Here is a 26263-nt window from a genome sequence, read left to right on the forward strand (position 1 = left end):
TTTAGAGGAGGATAATTTAGATCCCCCTTACATCCATTCTTTTTTGAAGGGGCGGGGGATAGCATATAGGGATAATACTAATCTTTTCACTTGTGATTCCTCCCATTATCAGTAATCCATCGATCAGATACTGAGCTGTTGAAACATTCATGTCCAAGTGATTTTGGATATGCTGATCAAGAGCAGAGTGAGTCCTAATCATGCCACTAAAAACCTTGTTCTAAGGTGACATTACTCAACTCATCAGCACTACTGGGCAAGGATTATTTAACCAGTTATAAATCCCACCTAACCGTTCCATCACTCAGGCCTCATTTTGACATCTTGTCCATAGGGATATCATGAGTGATGGCTTGCTCACCACATTTCCTTATCTGTTACTAAGTAAATTTGCCAAAGAAAGAAAATTAGTCTGACTTGGCTATTTTTAACATAGCTTAATGTACTTTGTTTCACAATAGATTAATGCCTTCAGATAAAATTAAAAGTCAAGCTAGTTAGAACTGCAATTATTTACGCATGACCACAGATTTTAGGGTTCATAAGCACTGTTTCTAGTTCTGACAGGACAGACAATGTATCAGATAAAACTTTTCTGGGTCAGAAACATAGTGAAGATTTTGTTTCAAGTATAAAGTTTGAATCTGTTTATGTACTATCCTTACTACAAAAATTCCTTGATGCCAACTAAATGCCAACTTCATTTTCCTAAAGTCCACAATTGGTACTCTGCACTTAAGAGTAGTTCAATATGTGTCTATTCACTGAAAGGAGGAATACATAAATTATTTTGGATTGTTTATGTTCTTTCTCCACACACACACACACACACACACACACACACACACACACACAAATTTCCTCAACTCCCTGGTGCATAAATGCCCTCTTGGTAATGCCTGTTTCCTGGTTGAACTCTTTCTCTTCCAGTAAACAGGCAGAAACAAAAATGAGAGTTTTTGAATAGTTCCACTTATTTGTATATTCTATTCACATCAGGTAAACCTTTATTTCATTCATTTTCTTTAAATTTAAACATTACTACACAAAAATAACAACACAGACTTTATAATTCTCACTTTGGTCTTGGTGATTTTTCCAACTGTCAGTTTGTTTTGATGGATGGTATTCCTGCCACTGCTTTTACATGTCAATGCTACTTGCTTCTGTCTATTATTTTTCATATTCTCATTTTCCAACATTAGTATCAAATCTTTTCATATCTGTTTTAGGCAGAAAACTCCCATTTCATATTCACTGCTCTTTCCTTAAGTACACTTCGTCGTCAATATAATTGTGTGTTACCATCCTCTAGAATTACTTTGACAGTATATAGCCTTTGGTGTCCTAACTACTCTTTCATGTTAGTTAAGACTGTACCTATTTCTAGAGTTTCTAGGTTGTAAAGTGATTGACAGATGAAGGAAAAAAGCAGCTGTGAACAACTTAGTCTTGGACATTAAATGTTGGAGAAAGATAAGTCAGTATTCGGAGATGATGGCAAGATCAAGTAACAACTTTTAAAAGTGTAGATTAGACATGAGCATATTTGAACAATAATGGAAATATAAGAGATGCACTGCATATGGATGCAGAATTTGAGGGGTAAGGAGAGATCACGGTCATTGTGCTTTTAAGTCTTAACAGGATGCAATTACATCCTGAATCTATGTTCCAAGAAGTCACCAACATATTGGCCCTGTTGTCATGGGGATACAAACCAAACCTGTTTATGCAATTTTTCATTCTGGGATTTGTGACATAGAAAGACGATGAACAACCAGGCACTGTGGTCCATATCTGTAATCCCAGCACTTTGGGAGGCCAAGGAGGGCAGATCACCTGAGATCAGGAGTTAGAGGCCAGCCTGGCCAACATGGTGAAATTGTATCTCTACTAAAATACAAAAATTAGCCAGGCGTGGTGGCAGGTGCCTGTAATCCCAGCTACTCAGGAGACTGAGGCAGGAGAACCACTTGAACTCAGGAGGAGGAGGTTGCAGTGAGCTAAGATTACACCACTGCATTCTAGCCTGGGTGGCTGAGCAAGGCTCCATATCAGAAAAAAAAAAAAGACAATTAACAAAAATACAAAGAAAGAGATAGCATGACTCTAAAACCAGATCCCCAAGTAAGCTAGAAGAAACGATTCCTCTGTTAGGTGACTTTCCCTAAATTCATTTGTGGCCTTCAGGTAAACTTGGTTCATATATATGCTTTATTTTTCCTGCATGGTACTTAAAAATTGAATTTTAATGCTTTACATGGAAAAACAAATGCTCACTGATTCATTTAAGTCTATAGCACTCCTTCTTATTTTATAACCTATCTATACACTGATAGACATTTTAGCTTGCAAATCTTTCTTCTCCATTATAGGTAATAATAATATGAAAAAGAACTGTAAACTCTGAAAGAATAGAATAAATTTTTTCAAAAAATGTATAAAAACATGAAATCTCCCATTAGTACCACAGCTTTTCTATGCTACTTTTGTAATTTGAGTAAACCAGCCATTTGGAAAGGGTATCATAAGGGATTCTTGAAATAAAATAATTTTGCTTAGTTTCTGTTAGGTTTATTCAGTTGCTTTTCAATACATTGTTTCCTTTGAGTTTTGAGGTTTCCATATTTATACCATCTATGCTAGTAACACATTAGTAAGAACAAACAATGTACATATTGAGTTTGATTCTTCATGGGTAGCTATTATCCATACAGTCACATTGACTGATCCATCCTATCTGAAGTTTATGATATTACCCCAGCTTTTCAAATTATTATATAAAGTAAATAATATATCTTCTCCAAATATTTTCCTTTGTGAATTACTATGAACATCTCCTTTCCTGCTTATCATTGTTGATAGAACCAGTGAAACATTTTCAGTTTTATATACAGTTTTCCTTTTCCACACCATATTTATTTTGTAGGCATGTAGTATAGCTTTCAAGTGAAGTCATGTGTCTCTGCTCTTTTGAGTTAAACCTTTTAAGAGTTATAAATCTTAGCACATGGTTCAGAATTTCAAGTTTGGTACACGGACATCACTATCTCTTTACCATAATACTTCCCCTGCCATATATTCTATTTTCTATTTCCATTTTCACTGGTAGAAGAAAGAACATTAGCAATGCTCCTGTGTTTTACAATTTTCCAGATCAAGACATTAAAATTTCAATCACTAGAGATAATTCCCTAGGGTCTTCAGATGCATGAATAAGCAGCTCTAGGATGTAGGGCCTGGGTTTGAAAATTTTGCATGGTCTTTCCATCCAACTTGGATACGTATTCTGGAACCAAAGCAGACCTAAAATTCATAGCCTTTAACCAAAGTATCAGTGGGCCCATGTATCATTTCCTTTGGTACAAATATGTTTTTTCAGAACCTGTTTATACCTGCATTTTATTTTTATTTCTTCAAGTCTTATTTTCAATAAAGACTTTGTTCTTGTTTTTTTCTGGGAGCTTTGATTCACCATTTATGTAGCTTCTACCTAGCTTCATAAGTGTAGCATTTTGCTCCTGTCTTTCTGATCCATATTTCAGTCCTTAACATACTGCTGTTTCTGGCGTTGTTTACCCTCTACCTCTGCTGTTCTATGAACTAAAGCAATATTGTTCAAAGCTCAGAAATTTTCCCAGGTCTAAAATGTGACCGCAATTAACTATTGCTAGTTTCTGACTTTGGTGGGGTTGATGAGAATGTATTCATAATTGAGTTCATTATTATCTGCTCTGACCTGAACACACAGTCAATGAAAATGAGTAATAAAGGCTACGTTTCTTGAAGGTTCTATATTATTTTTAGACTTTAACTTATATCTTGTATACCTTGATTTTGACAGTATATTGTTCAAAATGTCTAATCATTTAGCAATTTCTTATCAAAGTTAAATATAAAATAAAAATAGAAAATTTTAAGTGATAAAGACAATTAAATACATTTAAAAGTATAAATTATAGTAACTAAGGTGAATATATATGTTGAAATATAAATAAATATAATTATAATGTTAGCAAAATTAATACTTAAAAGTAATTAACCACCCATACTATGGTGACTAACACTGTAATATATTTGATATTACAGATAGTTTCAGAAGACAACCACTAGTTTTCAAATAAGATTTAAAAATTTTTTAAATAATGTCTGGCATGTATATTTTAAATACAAAATAATCTGTCTCTCTTTTTTCCTGATGCAATAATATTATGTATAGCCTAAAGTGTTCCCCTCCTGAGAAAGAGTAATCCAAAAAGATTTAATTTCTTTGCTGGAGAACATATAATCACACACTGGCTGCATATCAGTTTCCTGTAGCTTCTGATGCTTTATGTGGGTTTCAGGCTGTGGAAATCAGGAAAGGCATTTTGGGGTACTATAGTCATCAATCTGCAAACATGCATATTATAATCAGAAATTCTTTTGGTGGTAGGGCAGTAAACTAAGTCTGGGAATTGGGTATTCCTTGCAAATAAGTATTCCTCTATTTAAAAAAACATAGGAAGTACTAAGAAATTTGGATCATTCCATTCAGCACTTACCACTGCAGGCAGGAGTTTAATTCTTTCCCAATAACATAACTGTAAAAATTAATATATAGAAAGACATCCCCCCAAAAGCCAAGTATATATGTATATATAATCATTTCAGAAATCTCACATATTCTTCAGACAATTATGTAAGTATATATCATGTATGTATATCTGTTTATTTCTAAATATATATTTAAGTAGGGTCATTTCAAATGTATTGATCTATATTTTAATTTTATTAGTCACTGATGATAACTAATTATAACACAGTATCTATTGCCCTATTATTTTCCCAACACCCACTCCTCAACCAGAGTTTATTAGGGGGAAGCTATGATAATTTTAAGCAAAGAAATCCTGTTCTTTAATTTTATGTCACACACACTATAAAACTTTATTCTAACTTTAAAATAAATTCTTTTTAAATTTGTAGGCTTTTAAATTTTTTTCAACAGAAAAACTTTTAAATCTACATAGCTAAGCTTTTATACACATTCATGCTCTAAGTAACAGTATAGACAACGGATTTAAGCTGATTTTGAAACACTGGCACTACTATGAATATCACAGTTGTGCGAATTACTAAGACATTCTTTACTCATTAACAAAATAAGGTTTATAGCAATAGCATTTACTTTGTAGGTAACTACCTGTCACAAGAGTTAGCATTAAGTAAATTCTAGCTATTGTTATAAACAGAGGAATAAAAGGACTGAAAGTTTTACAATACTTTTTAACTGTAAACATTATTCAGCTAAATTGGACATAAAAGGCTGATCAAAATATAAATTTTCTCAGGTAGAAAAGAGAAGAAATAAAAAGAAGAGCAATGAAATGAAATGAAAGATAGATGGACACTCTGAAGTGACTGAAATGAGTGGCAGTGGAAAGTCTTAATGCATGCATACTTACGGAGCTGCCCAAGTCGAGCTTTTTCTTTTTTACCAAACAAACGTCCTATTGAAGACTTGATTCCTTTCTTTTTGGGGGCTTTGTGAAGAGAGTCTTGACTGCTATTGGCACTGCCAAGCCCAAGGCTTTCTGGCTCAAGAGAGACAGATAAACTACTGCAAAACACAAAAGAGGAAAAAAACTGCTTATTTTCATGCAACATCCACAAGGTATACACCAGTTGTTTCCTTTATAAATAAATGAAAGGAGGAACAAGTAGACTTGGAATATCATTTTTTCCATATCTTACAATGTTTGCTTTTACAATATTAAAGTGTAATTAAAGTGAACTTCCAAATTTCCATAAGAGAAATTTATTTTTGCTCTAAATGGCTTTTTTCTTTACTTTTCTGGTATAATCTCCAACTAATCAGTGAATATAGGATGATTTTTTAACTGCATGTTAAATGGCCTATTATCTAGCACCTGATCCATTATCTATTTATTTCTCTGAGTTTTTCTAATCTTAAACATGAAGACCTACAGCAAGGAACTGAAATGTAACTAATTGTGAAGTTAAATCTGTTCTTCTAATCTACAGGTTTACTTGATTTTCCTCTAGCCATCTTTCCCTCCCTCAGTTTTAGAGCTAAATTCAGTTAATTTAAAATCTGGGTGCAATCTGGAAGCAATGAACCATGTACCTTTGTGATCACTGTACATGTTTTACTAATTAGAGTGCTCAAATATTATTTCAAATACATGATAAGCTGAAATGCTTTTCAAGCAGTTGATTAAGGTTCAATTTTTGGTCAATCTATTTGACACTGTATTAATAGGAGGGGATCAATAGACATTGCTATTAGTTCCTATAGTTGTTAATTTTATAACACCATGACAAATTACTTGCTTTTACTTATTCATGCCAACTAATTTGAACTCACATTCCCTAACCTTCAAAACAAGAGCTCTTTATATGTTGAAATATACTTTACTCTTTTCTCGGAGAGTGAAAGAAGTAACATTTTGAAGCTGAAGTAACTGATATGTACACATTAGTAATAAATAATAAACAGAAGAAAGAAATGACTGCTAGCACAGAAAGCTCTACTTTTAAAAACATTTATTTTAAAACATACTATTTAGAAGACAGAGTTTTTATTGAAGTATTAATTCTTAAGTCATTATATTTGGTTATATCAATTATGTGTCTAGAGATGCTGCAATTGATAAAACAATAGAAGATACATTTCAGATATAAACTGCATGCTTAGGTATATTTATATCATCAATGATTCTAGAGATCTGTTTGCAATGCTTTATGTATATGGATAAGACAGTATGAAGAGTTGTGAAGACAAATGACATATTTCTCCATCTAGAATTATCTTTTTCTTTAATACTTTAGCCAAGGATTTTTTTCTTCTTTTCTAAAAACTTTCTGACTGAGGAATTATTATTGCTGGCAGCAGCAGTACCTGCAGGGTACAAATACCTGTCTGCTAAAAGGCACAATCATTTACTTTTTAGACTTTCATTGCCCTTATATTGCAATCCAAATTTATTATCTTGTCCTAGAGTCTCCTTAGTTTTTTGTTAATATTTCTAGTAAGTCCTTCCTCTAGCCTGATCTCATTTTAATAGGAAATATCCACTAAAAATAGAAGATTTATTTTTATCTATATTGTCTAATAACAAGATGACAAAGATACAGTTAATTTTAAAATTACAAATTTGACATCAAAATTGATATTTGGTTATTTTACAAGTAATACTGGGAAAGCGAAGCTGGAGAATTTTCTGGTTCAAATCAAATTTTTAATGTAAATTGATAAGCAGTCTATTTGACAATACTGAAGGAAGAGGAATATTTTTGGAAGGATAACATTCAACCTGTAGTCTGCCTGCAGAATCTTACCTTCGAGCATCATTGTGGTAGGAAGAAGGGAGAGTATGAGTCATTCTGATGGCTCTAGGGGTAGGAGGAGGAGAAGTTTCACATTTAATTGTTGCTTTGTCCTCTCGACCATCTTCTTCCACAACTGCAATCTAGACACAAAAAAAAATACATTCAAATAAACCCTTTCTAAATTTCAACTGAAAATGATACAAATGGAGAACCATGAAAGCAAGGCTATTGAGTAATTTTAATACAAAATAAAACAACAAAACTTGGGGCATACAAGTCTTACATGTGTAAATTCCCACTACAGAGCTTGATTTTCATAGTTATTTAAAAGTGGACACATTAAAATAAAAAAAAGTCACAGACCGAATACACAAAAATGTTTGAGCAATAAACACCATAGATCAAGCATTTCCAACCCACAGCCTGCTGGGCACATATAGCCTTAGACAGTTTTAAATGCAGCCCAACACAAATTCATAAACTTTCTTAAAATGATTTATGCATGAACCTTTTTTAAGAAAGCTCATTAGCTATCATTAGTGTTAAAGTATTTTATGTGTGGCCCAGGACAATTTTTCTTCTTCTAATGTGGCCCAGGAAAGCTAAAAGATTAGACACCCCTACCATAGATCAACTAGTAGCTGACTATTGATCTATAGTGTTTATTGATACTGATCTATGATATTTTATAATATCAGAATACAAACTCTTTACCAAAAGGTATTGAACACATATTTGAAAAATTCACGAAAATATAGCATTATACATACTCAGGTTATCAAAATAAGACATCTTTTAAGTAGGGATTTTTGAAATGAGAAGTTGATAAAATATAAATTTGTCAGATAGTATTTTAAATCAGTCAGCCTAATAAAATTTATTACGGGGTGTTTAAAATACGAGTTGTGGTTTGTAAAGAAAAAAAAAAAAAACTCTTTTTAAAGTGAGAATAATAAAAGGTAAGATCATAATCTTTTCAAATTGTTTCATTTTACTACCATGATGGGAAAACTGGCAAAGACCCCATACAGAAAACCAAAAGATGAGATTGGAGGGAATTCCTTAAAGAATAATTTAATTCAGAATTCAGAACAACTCAGGATACTATAAATTTTGCCCTGGAAATAGCACACCACTCACCTATAAGTACACCTTTCATATGCAAACCAACAAATTCACAGCCCATACTGTAAACCATCTTCTCCATCTGGCTTTTACTTTTTTTTTTTGAGATGGAGTTTTGCTCTTGTTACCCAGGCTGGAGTGCAATGGCGCTAACTCGGCTCACTGCAACCTTTGCCTCCTGGGTTCAGGCAATTCTCTTGCCTCAGCCTCCTGAGTAGCTGGGATAACAGGTACACGCCACCGTGCCCAGCTAATTTTTTGTATTTTTAGTAGAGACGGGGTTTCACCATGTTGACCAGGATGGTCTCGATCTCTTGACCTCGTGATCCATCTGCCTCGGCTTCCCAAAGTGCTGGGATTACAGGCGTGAGCCACCACGCCGGCCTGGCTTTTACTCTTAAGAGGCAATATTTCTCTGCCCTAATCACCTGAGGATCAGGCTGAGACAACTAGAGGCAGTCCCTACACTCTGAGGCCAAACAAAATTATTCAAGCTATCCATCCTAAACCTGCTTATCCTGCCTAGTCTTGCCTTTCCAAAAGAGACCTCAAAAAGCCTTCTGCCTACGCCCCTTCTACCTCCTGACCAACCCTGGTGCTGTCCTGAGGCACACAGTGCTCCTTCCTCTTCAGAATTGTGAATAACAAACTATTTTTTGACCGTTGTCTCCTGATCTGTTGTCCTCACTCTATCAAAATAATAATAAAATATTTGAAAACAATCAGCGTTATTTGTGATATATACTAAATAGCAAAACATTTGTACTATATATTAATTAATATAAATATTTATATTAAAATATCAAACTGTATCATCGTTGGTTTAAATATTCAATGGAAAATAGAATATTATTTTTCTTGTAATATATCGTCCCAGAAAGCAAAAACAATTTTATCTTGGAAGTATGGTTTATTAAAATCGAATCTAAACAGTTCAATAATATTTAAATATTCTCAACCTTTTAATGCTTTATTAACATTCAACTAGAGAATATTATCTTAAAGCTTTCATAGAATAAAACAATATTCAACCTGTAATGATGTAAAAGTTATTTACAGTACCTTTCTCCGATGTTTCCTTAGATCACTTGGCTGTGATTGGCAGTAACAAAAATAACATAAAACGGAATTAATTAAGAATTACCCTTTGGCCATGTTACGATTTTAAATAGTGTCTACGACTTGACTATCATTATTTTCTTCATTCAGTTATTTTCTAAACAAATGTATTTTAATTAGTGTAGAAGCACTCCTCCTAGTAGTTAAATTTAGAAAGGGAATTTCTCAGGTAATGTAAGTCAGGGGCATTTCCATAATGGAGCCATGTGTACAGGCATTGGATACAAGGCATGGACCCTGGGGAAGAGAAACTGTGGAATGAGTTACAGTGACTGAGTCTAGCTAGAAGAGTGAGCAAGCTAGAAATAAATGCGACTGCAACTTTCCAAGCTGGGAATGAAGATCCAGTGCCTATACAAGGAGTTTATAAATTCTTGTTTTTGCCCCATCTATGCAAAGCTTTGGGCCTCATTTTGGGCAGATGTGCTGTTCTTGAGGGATCTCAAAATTCCTGGCATCCTAAAATCCTCCTCCATCCCACAAATGCCAAAAGCTCTGGGGCTGTTCCTTTCTTGTCAATGCTCTTTTATAGAACTTTTAAAAATAGTTATTTTTTTATGATTTCAAGTGAACTTTATTCATGTAATGCCTTTGTTCATTTTTCTTACGTAAGAAAAACAATTTTTGTGAAACTATTCCATTATGTTTTGCATTTTTGTTGTTGGAAAATGTGTTGATTTTATCCCATTCAATAGTCTAACTAGATATTGCTAGCATGTTGTTTTTTGCTTATGGATTTGTTGTGAGGTAAAAGTAAATATGACTATGCTTTATTATCAAGATAAAAATACCACAATGTTTATAGATTGTTAAACAATACAAATAATGCAATATATTTTCAATTTCTAATTTTCTGTCCCTAAAAATTTGAATCTTCTGAACATCAAACATAAATTATATCCAACAAAATTATTTTTCCTACAATATTTTCTTCAGGTTAAATAAAATCTGCCCATGTTTCATTATAAAAATAATAAAATTCGTTACAGAATTATATTAGGCGCTAAGGACTTCCTGGATTTCATTTCTTGTTTCTCTGACTTATATATTAAAACACTTTAAATATTTATTTACTCTTCCAAAAATGTCCTAAACATTTTTTCAGTACTCTAATTATAGTGTAATATTTATATTCCAGTGATTTATTTAGGACTGTTCAAGAAAATTCATGAAAACACACACTCTGGGTCTCTCTCTCTCTCTCTCACACACACACACACAGACACACACTATCACAATCACATCTAAAGGATTATAAATATATTATTTTATTGCCATGAAAACTATAGCACCACCAAGAGTTATGATGCTAATGCTTATAAAAATAGAAAGGTAAAACTATGTTGTATAAATGTAAGGAATAAAAGCAGTACAAAAATAAACAAAGTATTCCTGCCTTGAATGCTGACTAAATTGTATTCTGTGGTCCAGGATTCTTATTGTAGCTTTGGTACTAAGGTGCTCATTAATACTATGCAGCATATCTTATATGTGCAGAAATTAAGTCAGAGACAATAACACTTTTAGTTAATAAAATCAGATGAATGGTTCCTAAATTTCTAAAATAAGCAGATCACAATGTAGTTCAGTATGTTTGGTTAGTATATCTCAATACATCATCTAAAAGTTTGTGCTGTATACAAGTGGACTCAGTTCTGATTAGCTGGGCATTGTTCTGGTCCGCCATTTTCTATTCTATTAAAAAAATACTTTTAGTAGGAAATTTTGGAAATGAGCAGAAAATGGGGACTCAGCAGCTTAAAGAGGTAACTCTTTCCTTATTTAAAATTTTTTTTTCTTTTACATAAGCTTTATGGCTTGGAAGTCTCATAATTTTAAGTATATCAATGCATATTTATTACAAAATCATAATTTTATCCCATAAACAGTTCAAAAAGTTTTAATCTTCATAACTGCTATCATTTCAACATACTATATTTCTAGGTAATGATAGAAAAAAAAGACAGGATAGTACATGCTTTTAAATTATGCAAATCTGAGGAAAAATCCAGCTCCACTTATTAGCTGTGTTGAATATGGGCACTCTATTTGTACTCTCAAAACCTCCACTCTTTATTGAAATAATACCCTACTACCTCCAGTTTTGTCATGACAATTAAATAACTAACATCATGGCATTCAGTAATCATCACAGTCATATTTTCCAGAGGATTTATTATATATATATTATATGTAAATAAATATATTTTATAATAAAATACATGTATTATATATAAGTATATTCTTATATAAAAATATATATTTTTTAGAATGGGGCAATTTGATTTTCTTCTCAGTTGCATTCAGGGAACTTCCTAATTTAGGCTTCCAACTTCTAATCCCAAATATAAAGATGGAAGAAGGAATTAATGTATATATGTGAAAAGTGAATATAGAGTCTGAAACAAAATCAGGAATTAGTTGCTGTTGCTTTTGATGGCTCTTAGCAATACAAATATTGCAAGAAAATTACATATTGAAAAGTTATAAAACTCTATCTTGGTGTATTGAGGCAATTATAATACTTAGTTTTATTACTTACTATGTTAAACATACACACAGAGTCAAAAGTTGTTTCCTCAGTATGTCATCAGTAAAAATGTACTTAATGGTTTAAGTCATTCAATTTTAAAACCATTTTATCTATCTATCTATCTATCTATCTATCTATCTATCTATCTATCTATCTATCAATCAAAAAGGAATCTCACTGTTGTCCAGGCTGAAGGGCAGTGTTGCAGTGATACCTCACTGCAGTCTCAAATTCCTAGGCTCAAGGGATCCTGCTGTCTCAGTAACCTAAGTAGCAGGGACTACATGTATAGGCCACCACACCCAGCTAAGTTTTTTTCTTTTTTAGAGATGGGATCTTGCTATGTTTCTTAGGCTAGTGTTGAAATCCTTGCCTCTAGGTAATCCTCCTGGCTCAGCGTCCAAAATCCCTAGGATTATAGCTGTGAGTCACTGTGCCCACCCAGCCATTGAAATTTTTAATGTGCTATTTAGATCTCTGCTCTACCACTGACTTACTCTTTGACCCTAAGAAAGTAACGACACCTGTGTGGGTTATCATTTCATAATGGGATTCATAAATGTACCGATCACATAGGGTTGTTTTGAATAAGAAAGGAAATAAACAATAAAATACACAGAAAGTACTTAGACTAGAACAAACACTCAGTTAAGTTTTAGCTAAAGCATCATTCATCCTAACGGGAGGCAAAGTTTCTCTGGACACATCACCATACCAGTGTCATGACTCCCATCCGATCCATTTCCCTGGCAGGGCTTCGAGGGGTGAGCTTTGGCGTTGAGTGTCCACTGGGGGGAGATGAACTGGCCAGCGATGAAGCTGTAACAGAGGCAGTGATGGAGGTACCTGGGTGGACCCTCGCCAAATTCAGGCCTTCCAGGCTCACACTAGCCACTCTATTCTCAATTTCTTCAGCACGCAACTCTGTAGATTCTTTTTCTTCCTGAATTAGTCTGAAATAAACAATTTAATTTTGATTCATTATATATAATTTAATACGGATTCCTTATTTGCTGCTGCAATGATCATTGGAATTCACATAATAAATCAATAGAAATTACTCTTGAACATTTTACATCAAGTCTAACTTTTTCATATTTTTTTTCTCTAAACAGTGTAACTTTTGGTAAATTACATGGACTTCCTGGCTGCAATTTAGAAAATTGTTTTCAAATGATATATTTTTCCTGACCACTTTCAGTTTCACCCCCTTTGTATACTACCACCTGCTAAAACTCTTTAAAAATCTTGAACCTAGTTCATTTCTACCATTAATCCTAATATTACATTTGATCTCAGGAACCAATAAAAGAGTCATTAGAAGTTCAGCCTTGAGACGGGAAAGCACTAGCAATAGCTTAGAAAAAGTGAAAGATTGTAATTATATGTAAATGTGCCTCATAAGATTCAAAGTCATTAAATCTTACCTCCTACCTAATGAAAAAGTTTAAATGATAGTATCATCAATAAGTGGCCATTCATAATATCATCTAGCCAATTAAAACGTGAGTCTTTTCTTAATATTAACACTTACCCAAGCCTCCTTTAAATAAGTACCACAAAACTTAATAATGTGAAAATATAGTTAGATATATGAATACATAAACAATAAAAAGGTAACTTGAAAATAAAACTAATTAGTGTAAATGCTTTTGAGGAAGCTATTATCCTTTTTCTTTAAATTGAGAAGACAACTATTATCTTTTTTCTTTAAATTGAGAAGTAGCTTCAAGAATATTTATAAATTATTTATTACAAAGGCACAAATAATAAAGAGCATTAGCTAGGTTTCATAAAAATCCTATTTGAATCTTAAATTGAATCTATATACATTTTGTATCTAGTTATAATGAAACTGTGTACCAGTATAGTTTGATAAGGTTGTAAAATTTTCCTGAGCTATTTTGTTCTTAATTACAAATGGTTCATTGTGGTCCCCTATTATATAAAACTCTTACCTTCAAGCTTACGATCACTTCAGAGTTTTCTTTTTACATATTTAGAATGGAGAATGTATTTTTTTTTTTGCTACATTTATTCAATAGGGAATGGTTATCTGGTCTATGTTTACTGTGGGAAGTTGATCTACATTTACTCACCTGTTTTTATATATTTCCCCAGCTTTTTGATTATTAACTCACTGCTGGTGTCTTCACTAACTATTCTGTTAATCTTTCCATTTTTAGGTAGTATGTGTTTGCTGGCCAGGAAAAAAGTACTTTGATTGTCTACTTACATGTCACTGGAATAAGTGATCTTTGTAATTTTAACAGACTGTTAAAAAGTTCTCACAAAGTATGGACTTAAAATCTAATCGAATATGTTTTCACAAAGATTTATTTTGACTAAAACATTATGAGACACATTTACACTTAATTATAATCTTCGCTTAGAAAAAGAACATGAATTCTGTTACTCTCAAAGTTTATTTTTATGAATGCATTTTTTCATTTCACCCGAAGCTCAGAACCACGAAGAAAGGTATAATCAATTAACATAGTACATTTTTAACACTTAAAACACATTTGAAGGAAAGAAAAAAAAACCTACCTTCGCCCTCAAAAAATAAAAATGAAATAAAAGAAGGCATTGTTTTACTTTTATAATACTTGGTAGAAAAATGACTCCTTAGAAAATTTGTCTGGTGATATGTAACATGGTTCTGCTGTACACAGAAATTTTGGTTAGTAACTTTAGGTATTCTATAAATTGTACAAGAGAGCAAAACCTAGAGTAACAAGTTGGGTAAGAGGTAGATTGAAGTTTAATCAAACAGAAAATAGCCAACCATGAAAGAATAGATCAATGAACATTGCTGTGGCAAATGAGTTTGAAGTAATTTGAGTCAGTGAGCTGTGAATAAGCCAGAAAACATGCATGTTTAAATGGCGAAATTAGTTTATGAAAGAAGAAAAACCTTAACCAGAGAAAAATTCTGGTTATTAGCAGACCATCCTGGTTTTAATGAAGATGACTATTTCTTTTAAAAGTGATATAATCACATTTCATGTATTTTTAAAATTTCTTACAAATAAACAACTTTATTAACCTATTGGCCAAGATTGTTAAAGAAATTACTACCGTAATGTTACAAAGCTAAGGGTCTCTGAAGAGAAATACATTGTTATTGAGGGTATGTTGACATCTTTGGTGAAAATAAATATCATGAGAATATAGACTTGATTTCAAACTTGGTGAATTCCACCATTAGTTGAACAGCATCAAAAAGTATTGTTCAGTTATTCAGTTAATATTTATATTTTATATTATTTTTTCTATTTAGAGTAATCAAATATTTATGAAGCACTTTCTAAATACAAAGCAAAGTGCTAAGACCTACAAATAAAAGTGAGCAAAACCAGATACATTTCTTCCTCCTTTATAAAAGTTACAATCTAGTGAAAGTAAAGAACTGATGTACAGTACTATCTTCCTTGAAGAAGTGATGGAGGAGCTGTCCATGGTGAGTAAGGATAACACAAGTGAAATGTTAGAGGGAGTAGAATGAGAGTAATGTTTCAGGAGTAAAAGATGACACAGCAAAAGAAAGATCATGGAGTACTTAAGGAACTGGTAAGTAGGCAAAGTAAATGGTTAGAGAATAGTGAGATAGGTGAGGTATTGTATACCATATTAAAAATTTTGGTGTGTATCCTAAGAGCAATTGAATGATTTGAAAAAGGGGGATTACAAAAGCACATTTATGTTTTTTAAAGTCTTCTCTGGCTGAGGTTAGGTTGTGTTTTATGGAGAACTAGAATACTACAAAGAAACCAGATAGAAATTGTAGTTGTCATACAGGTAAGAAACTATTCTAAAGTACAGTACGGTAATGTTAGGTAGATTTGAATAACAGTAGAAAGAAGCCATTAGATTTAGCTAGAGCCAGAAAGAAAAAAATAAAGGCATTGTTCACAATAGTTAAAACCTGCTCACCAGTTGAAAAAACAAGTTCACAATGGTTTCTGGATATTCAAAAGAACACAAATCTACCTGACACAGTTGGGTTCATCACTACAGTTAGTCAAGGAAATGACAGAAAAAGCTGATGTCACTGGAATTCAAGAAACTATATATTAAATTAAAATGAAATTATCAGAGTGCAAACATTTCTCAACATTTGAAATGTTAATTTGTATAATTTCAATTTAATGAAAACCATCTATTATTGTTAGGGTACTATATAGCAAGAGTACTTTTTTCATATCTAGTATGAACTAATTCATATCATCCACATGTTTTATTGCCTTTGAAATGAAAATATAATAAAGATACTTGTTAGGATATAATATTAAATTATGTCTGGCAGATATATTAAGCCTTTTATATTTAAAGAATGCAAATGAATTTGGTCCCCATTTACTTACTTAGAAAATTTGCACATATATGTCCCCAAAATGAGGCAATTTTTATCGATCAGGCTGATCTGCTATAAACTTCAGCATTAATATGTGAAGAAATGTGTTTTCACTAATATAAGAATATTAATCATAAAAAATTCTGTAAGAATTGCATGTCAGTTTAAAATATGGCAGCAGCCAAACTTGAAAAGTAAGTTTTAGGCATCAGTGAATACAATTAATCAGCCACAAGCATTAAGATTAACTATCTGAGGTGGGTGTGGTAGCTCATGTCTGTAATCCCAGCACTTTGGGAGGCCCAGGCAGGAGGATCATTAGATCCCAGGAGTTCAAGACCATCCTGGACAACAGAGGGAGACCCTGTTTCTACAAAATTTTTTTAAAAAAATTAGACAGGCATGGTGGCACATGTGTATAATCCTAACTATTTGGGATACTGAGGTGAGAGAATTGCTTGAGACTGGGAGGTTGTGGCTGCAGTGAGCCATGTCTGAGTTACTGCACTCTAGCCTGGGTGACAGTGAGAGACCCCATTTAAATTTTAAAAAAATATGAATTTTCATGCAACATATTACCACAGAAATTTAATTTTTATTATTAAGAATGGTGGTAATACCTTTAGCTTATCCCATGTAAAGGCATTAACTTTTTTTTTCTTCTCAAGTGTTCCTGTCAGAGAAGAGGACTGTATCTTGCTTTCAGTATTTGCTTTGCTATGAAAATTTCATCTAGCCCCTCTTCAATTCACAGGTTGAAGCTCTAAAGGACAATGTGACTGTACTTGAAGATAGGATCTTAGGGAGGTAATTGAGGTTACACGAGGTCTTCCATAAATCTTTCCTTGGTAAAGGCTCTAAGATCCCTTAAAAGTATTTAAACATTGGAGTGAAATTAATTTGCTGTTCTGAAAAGTTCAAGATCAAGTTTCCAGCAGGGTTCAGTTGTTGGTAAAGGAACCCTTCCTGGCTCCAGAGAAAGGGAAAGGTGGGAGAGCACTGTGGGGAGAGAGAGTGTGTGTGTGAGAGAGAGAGGCTTAATTCCATAGAATTAATATTTTAATGTTTTTTTCTCGCTCCTCTCCTTCTCTCCCTCAATATCTCTCTCTCTCATTTCTCTCCCTCAATCTCTCTCTCTCCTTCTCTCCCTCAATCTCTCTCTCTTTCTATCCCTCAATCATTCTCTCTCCCTCACTCTCTCTCTCTCCGCCCCCACCCCCACCATCCACCACCTCTTAAGTAGTAAATTCTGCCTCCCACAGCCTGCCTGCCTTTCCCTCTCCCTGGAGCCAAGTGGAAAGCCTTCACCAAAAATTGAACCCTGCTAGAACCTTGATCTTGGACTTCCCAGCCTCAAAAACTGTTAACATTAATAAACTTCAAAGAAATACCCTGTCCCTGATATAAATAGTATAAAATTGACAAAAAGAATGGTAAATTGATTTGACTCCAGTGTTTAAATACTTTTAGGGGTTCTGAATGAACATTAATTTGCATACTATTTTGTACCTTTACTGCAGTATGAAATGTATCTGAAAAATGTATGTGATTATTACAAATACTTTTACCTTAAGTAGTAAATCTTAATTTAGAAAGTGTTTTAAAATTCACTGAAGAAAGTTTTGCCATTAACTCATTATTTTATATTACCGCTAATGTCATTAGTCTTACATGTTTCATGTATGTTCCTTACAAAGGTTGTCCTATATTATAAAAGAGATATACAGATATTCTGGGAATCATCTGAAAATGCACTTTTCTAATTCTGTTCATACGTGGTGAGGTCTGAGACTCTGCAGAGCTATTAAGCTCTCAGTTAATGCTAATGCTTCTGATATAATAATTACATTTTTAGTTCAATATCAGGACTTTTAATTTTTTGAAACCATCAATAGTAATTGAAGTTACCTGATTTCTTTGTTGATGGCATCCAGTTGTTCCTGAAGCATCATGGCTAGAGTCTGGGCGTCAGAATGACCACTTGGAGAGAGAAGATCCATTGAGCTAAAAATTGTTTCTCTGTCATCATCATCAATATCAGACATTTCAGTGTCACTCTCAAAAGGGTGGCTGCTTAGTACTCCAATCTGTTGAGTTCTATTCCACTCATGATCCCCAAGAGATTTCACCTGAAAGGTTAATGAAAAATGCATAATATTTACCATATTGTTCATCTTCAAAGCACTAATCTCAAAGACAGCAACAACAACAACAACAGGCATGCTTTTACAACTGACCTTGCAAAAACTCAACCAATTATTAACATTTTAATTTATTTGCTTCCATAAAATAATTCCTTGACATCTTAAGTAATGTGAGGGATTGTCAGCATAAATATCAAGATTTTAATAGACAAAAAGATGATAAATTTCTATATGATTTATAGTTCAATCACATTCCAAGGTAACAATTACTTTAAAGCATGTATTTGCAATACTTTTCCTTATTTCCAAATACAACAATCTTTATTTGTACTCAAGCATTCATGTCTTATACCAATTAGTCTTCCCATAATTTTCTTATTATAAGCTCAGGCAACAATATTATGACATGAGAAATTACATAAGAATTAGTTTCCCAACATTTATTTACATCGATGGTAACAAAATATTATTTAAAATATTAAAAGTGATATGCAGGTATACTTCACAGAGATTTCAGGTTAGTTCCAGCCCACCCTGATAAAGTGAATATCACAATATAGTCACACAAGTTTATTGGTTTCCTGGTGAGTATAAAAGTTATGTTTATTCTCTACTGAAGTCTATTAATAGCACTATGTTTAAAAAATGAAGATACCTTCATTAAAAATACTTTATATCTAAAAAATGTTAATGATAATCTGAGCCTTCAGTGAGTTTTAATCATTTTGCTGGCAAAGGGTCTTGCCTTGATGCTGATAGCTGCCTGATAAGGGTAGTGGTTGCTGAAGGTTGGGTGGCTTTAAAAATTGTCAATTTTTAAAAATAAGACAACAGTGAAGTTTGCCACATTGATTGATACTTCCTTTAATGAAAGATTTCTCTGTAGCATGCAATGCAGTTTGATAGCATTTAACCCACAGTAGAACTTCTTTCAAAACTGGAGCCATCCTCTAATACCCTGCCACTGTCTTATAAACTATGTAACATAATATTTTATATGTTTTGCTGTCATTTTAACAATGTTCACAGCATCTTCACGAGGAGTAGATTCCATCTCAAGAAACCACTTTCTGTTCATTCCTAAAAAGTAAATATTCATCTGTTCTAATTTTATTATGAGATTGCAGCAAATTAGTTGCATTTTCAGGCCCTACTTCTAGTTCTAGTTCTCTTGGTATTTTACCACATCTGCAGATACTTTGTCCATGGAAGTCTTAGCCCTTCATAGTCATCCATAAGGGTTAGAATCAATTTCTTCCTCTTATTAAAATTGGTTTTTTAAATACAGTCTTGCTTTGTTACCCAGGTTAAAAAGTAGGGGCTTGATCTCTGCTCACCACAACCTCCACCCCCTGAGTTCAAGCAATTCTCGTGCCTCAGCCTCTGGAGTAGCTGGGATTGCAGACACGCACCACTACATCCAGATAACTTTTCTACTTTTAGTAGGGATGGGATTTCACCATTTTGGCCAGGCTGGTTTCAAACTTTCTTTCTTTTTTTTTTTGAGACGGAGTTTCGCTTTTGTTACCCAGGCTGGAGTGCAGTGGCCCGATCTCGGCTCACCACAACCTCTGCCTCCTGGCTTCAAGCAATTCACCTGCCTCAGCCTCTCAAAGTACTGGGATTACAGGTGTGAGCCACTGTGCCTGGCCAAGGTTGATGTTTTGACCTTCTCCCATGAGTCATAAATGTTCTTAATGGCATCTAGGATGATGAATCATTTCCAGAATGTTTTCAATTGGCTTTGCCCCAATCCATCAGAGGAGTCACTACCTATGGCAGCTATAGCCCTATGAAATATATTTCTTAAGTTATCATACTCCAAAGCCAAAATTACTCCTTCATCCATGGGATACAGAATGAATGTTGTGTTAGCAGGCACAAAAACAACATTAATCTCTTTAAGCATCTCTGTCAGAGCTCTTGGGTGGTCAGGTACATTGTTAATGAGTAATAATATTTTGAAAGGAGTATGTTTTTCTGAGCAGTAAGTCTAAAAGGTGTGTTTAAAATATTCAGTAAATCATGCTGTAAACAAATGTGCTGTCATCTAGGTTTTGTTGTTCCAACATAGAGCACAGGTAGAGTGGATTAAGCATAATTAGGGAAGGCCCTTGGATTTTCAGTATGGTGAATAAGCTTTGGCTTCAACTTAAAAGTCACCAGCTGCATTCATCCACCCCTGTCCTTTGAAGCTCTGAAGCCAGACATTTACTTTTCTTCTCTAGCAATGATAGCCCTAGCTGGCACCTTCTTCCAAAGGAAGGCAGTTTCGTCTACATTGAAAACCTGCTGTTTAATGTAGTTACCTTCATCAATTATCTTATCTAGATCTTAATAAATTGTAACAGCTTCTACATCAGCACTTGCTGCTTCACCTTGCACTTTTATGTTGTAATGATGGCTTCCTTCCTTAAACCTTTATGAATTGAACTAACCTCTGCTACCTTCAACATTTTCTTCTGCAGCTTCCTCACCTCTCTCACCTTTCATATAATTGAAGAGTTGGGATCTTGCTCTGGATTAGGCTTTGGTTTAAGAGAATGTTGTGCATGCTTTGATTGTTTATCACTAAATGATCAAATTTGTGTAGACCACTAAAACTCTTCATATTAGCAGTAAGGCTGTTTGCTTTTTTTTTTTTTTTTTTTTGAGATGGAGTCTCACTCTCTCAACCAGGCTGGAGTGTGTCATCTTGGCTCACTGTAACCTCTACCTTCCAAATTTAAACAATTCTCTCATTCAGCCTCCTGAGTAGCTGGGATTACAGGTTCCCGCCACCATGCGCAGCTAATTTTTGTATTTTTACTAGAAATGGGGTTTCACCATGTTGGTCAGGCTGGTCTCAAACTCCTGACCTTGTGATCCATGCGCCTTGACCTCCCAAAATGCTGGGATTACAGGTGTGAGTCACCCAGCCCAGCCCTTTGCTTTCTTATTTCCATCTTCACTGGAGTAGCACTTTGACTTTCCTTCAAGAACCTTTTTTTTGCAGTCACAACTTGGCTAACTGTTTGATGCCAGAGGCCTAGCTTTTGGCCTACTCAGCTTTTGACATTTCTTCCTCACTAAGTTTAATCTTTTCTAGCTCTTGTCTTAGTGAGAGATATGCAACTCTTCCTTTCACTTGAACACTTAAGGCTATTGTAGGGTTATTAAATGACCTACTTTCAATATTGTTGTGTTCTGGGGAATAAAGAGGCCCAAAGAAAGGGAATGTGATGGAAAATGGCTGCTGAAGCAGGGGCACACACAGCATTTATAGATTAAGTTCACTGCCTTGTATTGTCATGGTTCACGGTGTGCCCAAATGATTACAATAGTAATATCAAAGATCACTGTTCACAGATCACCATAACAGATACAATAATAATAACAAAAGTTTAAAATACTATGAGAACAGACTGGGTGCAGTGGCTCACCCTTATAATCCCAGCACTTTGGGAGGCCGAGGTGGGTGGATCACTTGAGCACAGGAGTTTGAGACCAGCCTGGGCAAGATGGTGAAACCCCATCACTACAAAAAATACAAAAATTAGCTGGGTGTAGTGGTACCCATTTGTAGTGGAGGCCGAGCTGGCTGGATCACTTGAGCACAGGAGTTTGAGACCAGCCTGGGCAAGATGGTGAAACCCCATCACTACAAAAAATACAAAAATTAGCTGAGTGTAGTGGTGCCCACTTGTGGTCCCAGCTACTTGGGAGGCTGAGACGAGAGGATTGCTTGAGCCCAGGAGTTCAAGGCTCCAATGGGCCATGATCGCATCATAGCACTCCAGCCTGATTGACAGTAATACCCTGTCTCAAAAAAAAAAAAAAAAAAAAAAGAAAAAGAAATACTGTGAAAATTGCCAGAAGACAGAGATACAAAGCAAGCACATGCATTGGAAATATAGTACTTGGGATCACAAGGTCAAGAGATCAAGACCATCCTGGCCAACATGGCGAAACCCCGTCTCTACTAAAAATACAAAAAAAATTAGCTGGGCATGGTGGTGTGTGCCTGTAGTCCCAGCCACCCAGGAGGCTGAAGCAGGAGAATTACTTGAACCCAGGAGGTGGAGGTTGCAGTGAGCTGAGATCTCGCCATTGCACTCCAGCCTGGCACTTGGCAACAGAGCTAGACTCTGTATCAAAAAAAAAAAAAAAAAAAAGAAAAGAAAATATAGCACCCGTAGACTTGCTTGAGGCAGGGTTGTCAGGAACCTTTAATTTGTAAAAAACAAAGAAACATAATGTTTGTGAAATACAATAAAGCAAAACACAATAAAACAAGCTATACCTGTAATTTTTAAGCCAAAGGCATGCTAATTTACATGGTTATACATTTTTAAATGGATATAAGAAATCTTCCATTTGAATGAGAGTTTTGAATAACCAATAGACCAGTGTTTTTCCAGCTGTTATCTGAATGTATGAGGAAGTTGGGCATAAAAGAGGTCTTAGATCTCTTTTATTCTACTTTTCAAAAATTTGATTTTTGTGATTATATAAAATGATTTCTATGGAAGGCCACATGATAATTCTCTGAGCACTGAGTTAAGAATTAAGAACCAGAATTAGTATTTGTGTTACAATTTGTTTTGGTGTCTAGTAGCGCTAATTAATTTGTCACATAATAACAAGAAAAGAATTGAGATTAACTTAACATAGTCTGCATTTGTTCATTTATTTATTCATGTATTCAACAGAATTAAATGCCTACTATGATGGATTAATTCATATATGAACATATTGGTACCAGTTGAAACCCAAAAGGCATCAAGTGCCTGTGTTCGAATATGGACAAATGGATTATACAGTATTTGGGATACATAAAAGTGGTTGAAAGAACAAAGTATCCTTAGGCACCAAAGGACTATTTTACTTCTCTATAAAATATATTACTCAACAAACTTAGCTTAAACATTTTAAATTAAGTTATTGTTCAAATTAGGCTAGCACTGCTCCTTATCATTCATAGTTCTATAAGAACACAAGGAATAATTTATGTACATTTTCTTCAAAGTGTTTTAAAAATACCAATTTTAATTAAATTAAATTGAATGAACAATGTGAATGCCATTGCTCAAGTGCCCAAGAAAATCAAAAGGTCACATGTTTGGCAATGTAGTATAATAGTTAAAGCATAGTATGGGAAACTACACAAATACAGGCCCAAGTTTTGACTCCATCACTTTGTTACCTGTGCAATGTTGAACATTTAACTTTTCTGAGCCTCAATGTTTTATGTCTGAACTTACCATACAAGTAGTACCCATTTGATAATGTTATTTGAATAAATACATAGGAAATGCGTATTCAACTTCTGGCCTATAGTTGGGCTTTATTTTACTTACAGTTCTTTTATTTAATATCATATTCTGTGTTCCAAATGAATAAATATTCTAGCATTTGAATTATTTCAGTGCTAAAATTCTATCCAAATGAAATGATCTACTTAAATAAAACTAGAGAAGAGTTGAAGTTAAAAGATTAACCTTTGGCTCATCTCTTCGCACACCCATACGGCCTCTCCTTGGTCTTCTTATTACTTTAGTTGTTCTGTAATCAGACTGGCTGTCCACAAGGGATCCCACTGAATACCGCAACTCAGCTGAGGTGTCTAGGTGAGTTCTGGAAAAAAGAAAATATATAAAACAATACAATCTCAAAAATTAAACTTACCAACTGTTTAACTGGCAAGAAAGGAGGAATCCTTAAGGAAACCAACCTCAAGGAAGAAAACCGATGAACTGTTATGACTCTCTGAGGCCTCTTCAGAGACTAATGTCAGAAGTTGCAATCTTAGGTCCATTCCTGAAATTTAACTGCATTTTCTTCTTTTAGAGTTTGTAATACTTATAACCTTTCTGTTTATTATCATTTTCAAATGTAGTAGTAAACTGAATCATATTAAGATCAATAACCAAAATCTATGAGGTTAAATTCTGGCAATTTGGTTTGAGCTCTTTTGTGTATATCATCATATGCGTTATTGATTACTGTATTTATTTTAAATATTTCTTATAAATCTAGCTAAAAATGTGTAAAATTTGGGAGGCCCAGAACTTTTCCAATTTTAAAATTTTTGGAGAAATTTATTCATACATTGCCTATTTTTCACATTCAATTTTTTAATTTAGAGAACCAACAAAGTGCTTAAATTTAGATGCACCCAAGGCTAATGGTCTTTTATTTTTTTTTTTTAAAGAAAAGAGGGTATATTACGAAAAGGATTTTTAAAAAGTTTTTAATAAGTTATTGATCCAAAAGAATAAAGAAAATTTTTTTCATAGATACATTTGATTCTGAAATCTGTTTAAAGATGAAACAGTTGGAAAATTTTAGTTGGAAAATATCATTACATAGTTTTCAATAAACATGGTAATAAAGTGCCCTATAATCAAAGTAAAGAAAAGGTTTCTCCAGGCATATTACTTATATGTGGATTTATAGAAAATTCATTTTATTGTTACAATAACAATGATGACAATAACAGTGGCATCATGCTGTCCTATAAAATGAAATAACAGATCCATCATCAGTAGGAAATACACTTAAAGCTGTGTGCTCTGTTGAATTTGAGGCTCCTGCTGATTGAAAATACTATCTCTTTTAGTTATCCTTGCGAACAAAGACAAGCACTTTCAAATATTTGACATTAAAAAGGGGAGGTGAGGTTTGGGTGTTTGCAACAGCAGAAGACACTAACTTAAGAAAATTAGTGTTTTTCCAGATGGGGCATTAGAACAAATGAAGTAAAAAATTATTTCTCAAATAGGTGACAGCCATTGTTTTTGTAGCAATAAACTTGAGACTTAATCACATAAACAGGTTTTATAATGGATAAGTCACATAAAAGAATCAACCAACCAGGCCATATTCATAAAGGATACAACTCTCTGTCTTTATACAACTCTGCCCAACAGGGCAGAGGCTCTAAGTTTCATGAAGAAAAAGATCAGATTTTAGTCACATTTCTATGCCCAGGAAGGTGTTCCTAGCACATAATAAGAACTTCATAAGTATCTGGCAAGATAATAAATGAATGAAATGATTATAATACAGGCTTAACTATCTTGCTCTGAACAGTCTGGATTCCTTTTGCCTGTGACTGCTTACCTTAATATCCCTTTAGGCATTAGAATGGTGTTTCTAACATTACAACTCATCATCCTAGGAGCATTGTTTTCTTGTTGATTTATCTTACAACTCCAGATGATTTATAAAAAAGTAAAAATGAAGCAAAACAGATCTAATCATACCAATTTTGTGTTTAAAATTATTAAATGTCCTTAAAGGCCATCTATAATTTGGGCCTTTGCCACTTTCCAGCTTCATTTTAAGGTACTCTCTGTCTTGCTTTTCATCCAGCTGTACTGGCTTTCTTTGAATTCCAGTAACTCACACTTTATTTTCATTTCCTTGAACATGCTGTTTTTTTCCGCTGAAAACAGTCTCAACACATTTATGTGGTTAACAGTTTTAAGGTCTCACTTTAAAAGTGCTATTGCCATCTACTATTCTAGCTCCTATTCTTTTTGTTTTAACAGTCCTCAAACTCATCTCTCTCCTCTTTTTTTCCAGTTCTCAGAGCTAGTTCTATAATAGGAGAAAAGAGAGACAATATTATCATCCTATTCAATTTTTAAATCATTCTAGGTG

At 33.8% G+C, this 26263-nt stretch overlaps 1 protein-coding gene across 50 annotated transcripts in view; it reads right to left on the reverse strand.

The window, feature by feature from the left end:
- PPFIA2 (PPFI scaffold protein A2) overlaps positions 1-26263 on the reverse strand; it is a 506309-nt gene that overhangs the window by 78300 nt on the left and 401746 nt on the right. For 48 of the 50 annotated variants that reach the window (XM_078336983.1, XM_078336985.1, XM_078336982.1 and 45 more), the window contains 6 exons: positions 24097-24232; positions 18381-18601; positions 12831-13068; positions 9526-9555; positions 7348-7478; positions 5451-5605 (listed from right to left, as the gene is read on the reverse strand). In XM_078336983.1, coding sequence (XP_078193109.1) covers positions 5451-5605; positions 7348-7478; positions 9526-9555; positions 12831-13068; positions 18381-18601; positions 24097-24232 — 911 coding nt within the window. The remainder of the gene's footprint in view (positions 1-5450; positions 5606-7347; positions 7479-9525; positions 9556-12830; positions 13069-18380; positions 18602-24096; positions 24233-26263) is intronic. The other 2 variants (XM_054238684.2, XM_054238677.2) reach the window with 1 other exon arrangement.

Source organism: Callithrix jacchus, chromosome 9 (assembly GCF_049354715.1).
Source record: "Callithrix jacchus isolate 240 chromosome 9, calJac240_pri, whole genome shotgun sequence".
NCBI lineage: Eukaryota > Metazoa > Chordata > Mammalia > Primates > Cebidae > Callithrix > Callithrix jacchus.